Raw genomic sequence first — 1,799 nt, 5'->3', positions numbered from 1 at the left:
GCTCCCGGGATGTGGTAGACGATGTCAGCGTGTCCTTGCGCCTCTGGGACACCTTTGGTGACCACCACAAGGACAGGCGCTTTGCCTACGGCAGGTAAGGACGGGCAAATCCCCCTTACCCCGGGGCGGGCAGGGTGCCCCAGGCCGGACCTTGACCCTCCCCATCCTCCCKCCAGGTCCGACGTCGTGGTTCTGTGCTTCTCCATCGCCAACCCCAACTCCCTGCACCATGTGAAGACCATGTGGTACCCGGAGATCAAACACTTCTGTCCCCGCGCCCCCGTCATCCTGGTGGGCTGCCAGCTCGACCTGCGCTACGCCGACCTGGAGGCCGTCAACCGGGCACGGCGACCCTTGGCCAGGTGGGACCACGGTGACGCCCCGGAGATGTTTTTCCCCTCCCTTCTGATCTGGAGAGGCCTCCTCATTAATTATCTCGTTAATTTTCTCATTGTTAGTTTTCTCATTTTTAGTTATCTCGTTGTTAATTATCTCGTTGTTAATTTTCTTTTTTTTAGTTATTTTGTTTTTAGTTATCTCGTTGTTAATTATCTCGTTGTTAATTTTCTTTTTTTTAGTTATCTCACTTTTAGTTATCTCGTTTTTAGTTATCTCGTTGCTAATTATCTCGTTGTTAATTATCTCCCGTCCTTTTCAGGCCAATCAAACCCAACGAGATCCTCCCCCCGGAGAAGGGCAGGGAGGTGGCCAAGGAGCTGGGGATCCCGTACTACGAGACGAGCGTGGTGGCCCAGTTTGGCGTCAAGGACGTCTTTGACAACGCCATCCGCGCCGCCCTCATCTCCCGCCGCCACCTGCAGTTCTGGAAGTCKCACCTGCGYAACGTGCAGCGTCCCCTGCTCCAAGCCCCCTTCCTGCCCCCCAAACCCCCTCCTCCCATCATCATCGTCCCGGACCCCCCTTCCAACAACGAGGAGCGTCCGGCCCACCTCCTGGAGGACCCGCTGTGCGCGGACGTCATCCTGGTGCTGCAAGAGAAGATCAAAATCTACGCACACAAGATCTACCTCTCCACCTCCTCCTCCAAGTTCTACGACCTGTTCCTCATGGACCTGAGCGAGGAGGACCAGCAGGGCGCGGCGGCGGCGGGGCACGGCTTCGGGGCGGCCGTCACGGCGGCYGCCGAGCGGATGCTGCACCAGGAGGAGAGGCACCACGGGCGGGATTTCCTGCTGCGGGCCGCCAGCTTCGACATCTGCGAGAGCGCCGAGGAGGCCGGACCCGGCCAGCGCAAACCGTGCCTTAGAGCCTCCACCAGTGACGGCATCCTGCGTGGTGACCGCTACGACGGCGGCGGAGAGCGCGGGCTGCGGCGCGGCCGGAACCTCTCGTCGTGGAGCCGCGCCTTCGCCAGCATCCAGGAGGAGATGGCCGAGGACCCGCTGACCTACAAATCCAAGCTGATGGTGGTGGTGAAAATGGACTCGTCCATCCAGCCGGGGCCGTTCCGGGCCGTGCTCAAGTACCTGTACACGGGCGAGCTGGACGAGAACGAGCGGGACCTCATGCACATCGCCCACATCGCCGAGCTGCTCGAGGTGTTCGACCTGCGCATGATGGTGGCCAACATCCTCAACAACGAGGCGTTCATGAACCAGGAGATCACCAAAGCCTTCCACGTCCGGAGGACCAACCGGGTGAAGGAATGCCTGGCCAAGGGGACTTTCTCGGGTACGGCGCCGTCCCAAACCGTGGGGGTGGTTCCGAGGAGAGGAGGGCGGCTCGGAGCTCCCGGCTTTGCTCTCAGGGTTGGCTGTCTCTCCCCCGGGGTTTTTGGT

At 60.2% G+C, this 1,799-nt stretch overlaps 1 protein-coding gene across 1 annotated transcript in view; it reads left to right on the top strand.

Annotated features, from left to right (window-relative positions):
- Window positions 1-6: 6 nt before the first annotated feature.
- The window catches only part of RHOBTB2 (Rho related BTB domain containing 2), a gene marked incomplete at its 3' end in the record, with an annotated part of 4,231 nt that continues 2,438 nt past the window's right edge, over window positions 7-1,799 (top strand). The window contains exons 1-3 of the mRNA XM_057388199.1: window positions 7-94; window positions 177-362; window positions 659-1,692. Coding sequence (XP_057244182.1) covers window positions 241-362; window positions 659-1,692 — 1,156 coding nt within the window. The remainder of the gene's footprint in view (window positions 95-176; window positions 363-658; window positions 1,693-1,799) is intronic.

This window comes from Malurus melanocephalus, unplaced genomic scaffold (genome assembly GCF_030028575.1).
Source record: "Malurus melanocephalus ecotype Western Australia unplaced genomic scaffold, MMel_1.1 scaffold_1660, whole genome shotgun sequence".
Taxonomy (NCBI): domain Eukaryota; kingdom Metazoa; phylum Chordata; class Aves; order Passeriformes; family Maluridae; genus Malurus; species Malurus melanocephalus.
The sequence above is the reverse complement of the archived record's forward strand: the minus strand, read 5'-3'. Positions and strand labels throughout refer to the sequence as shown.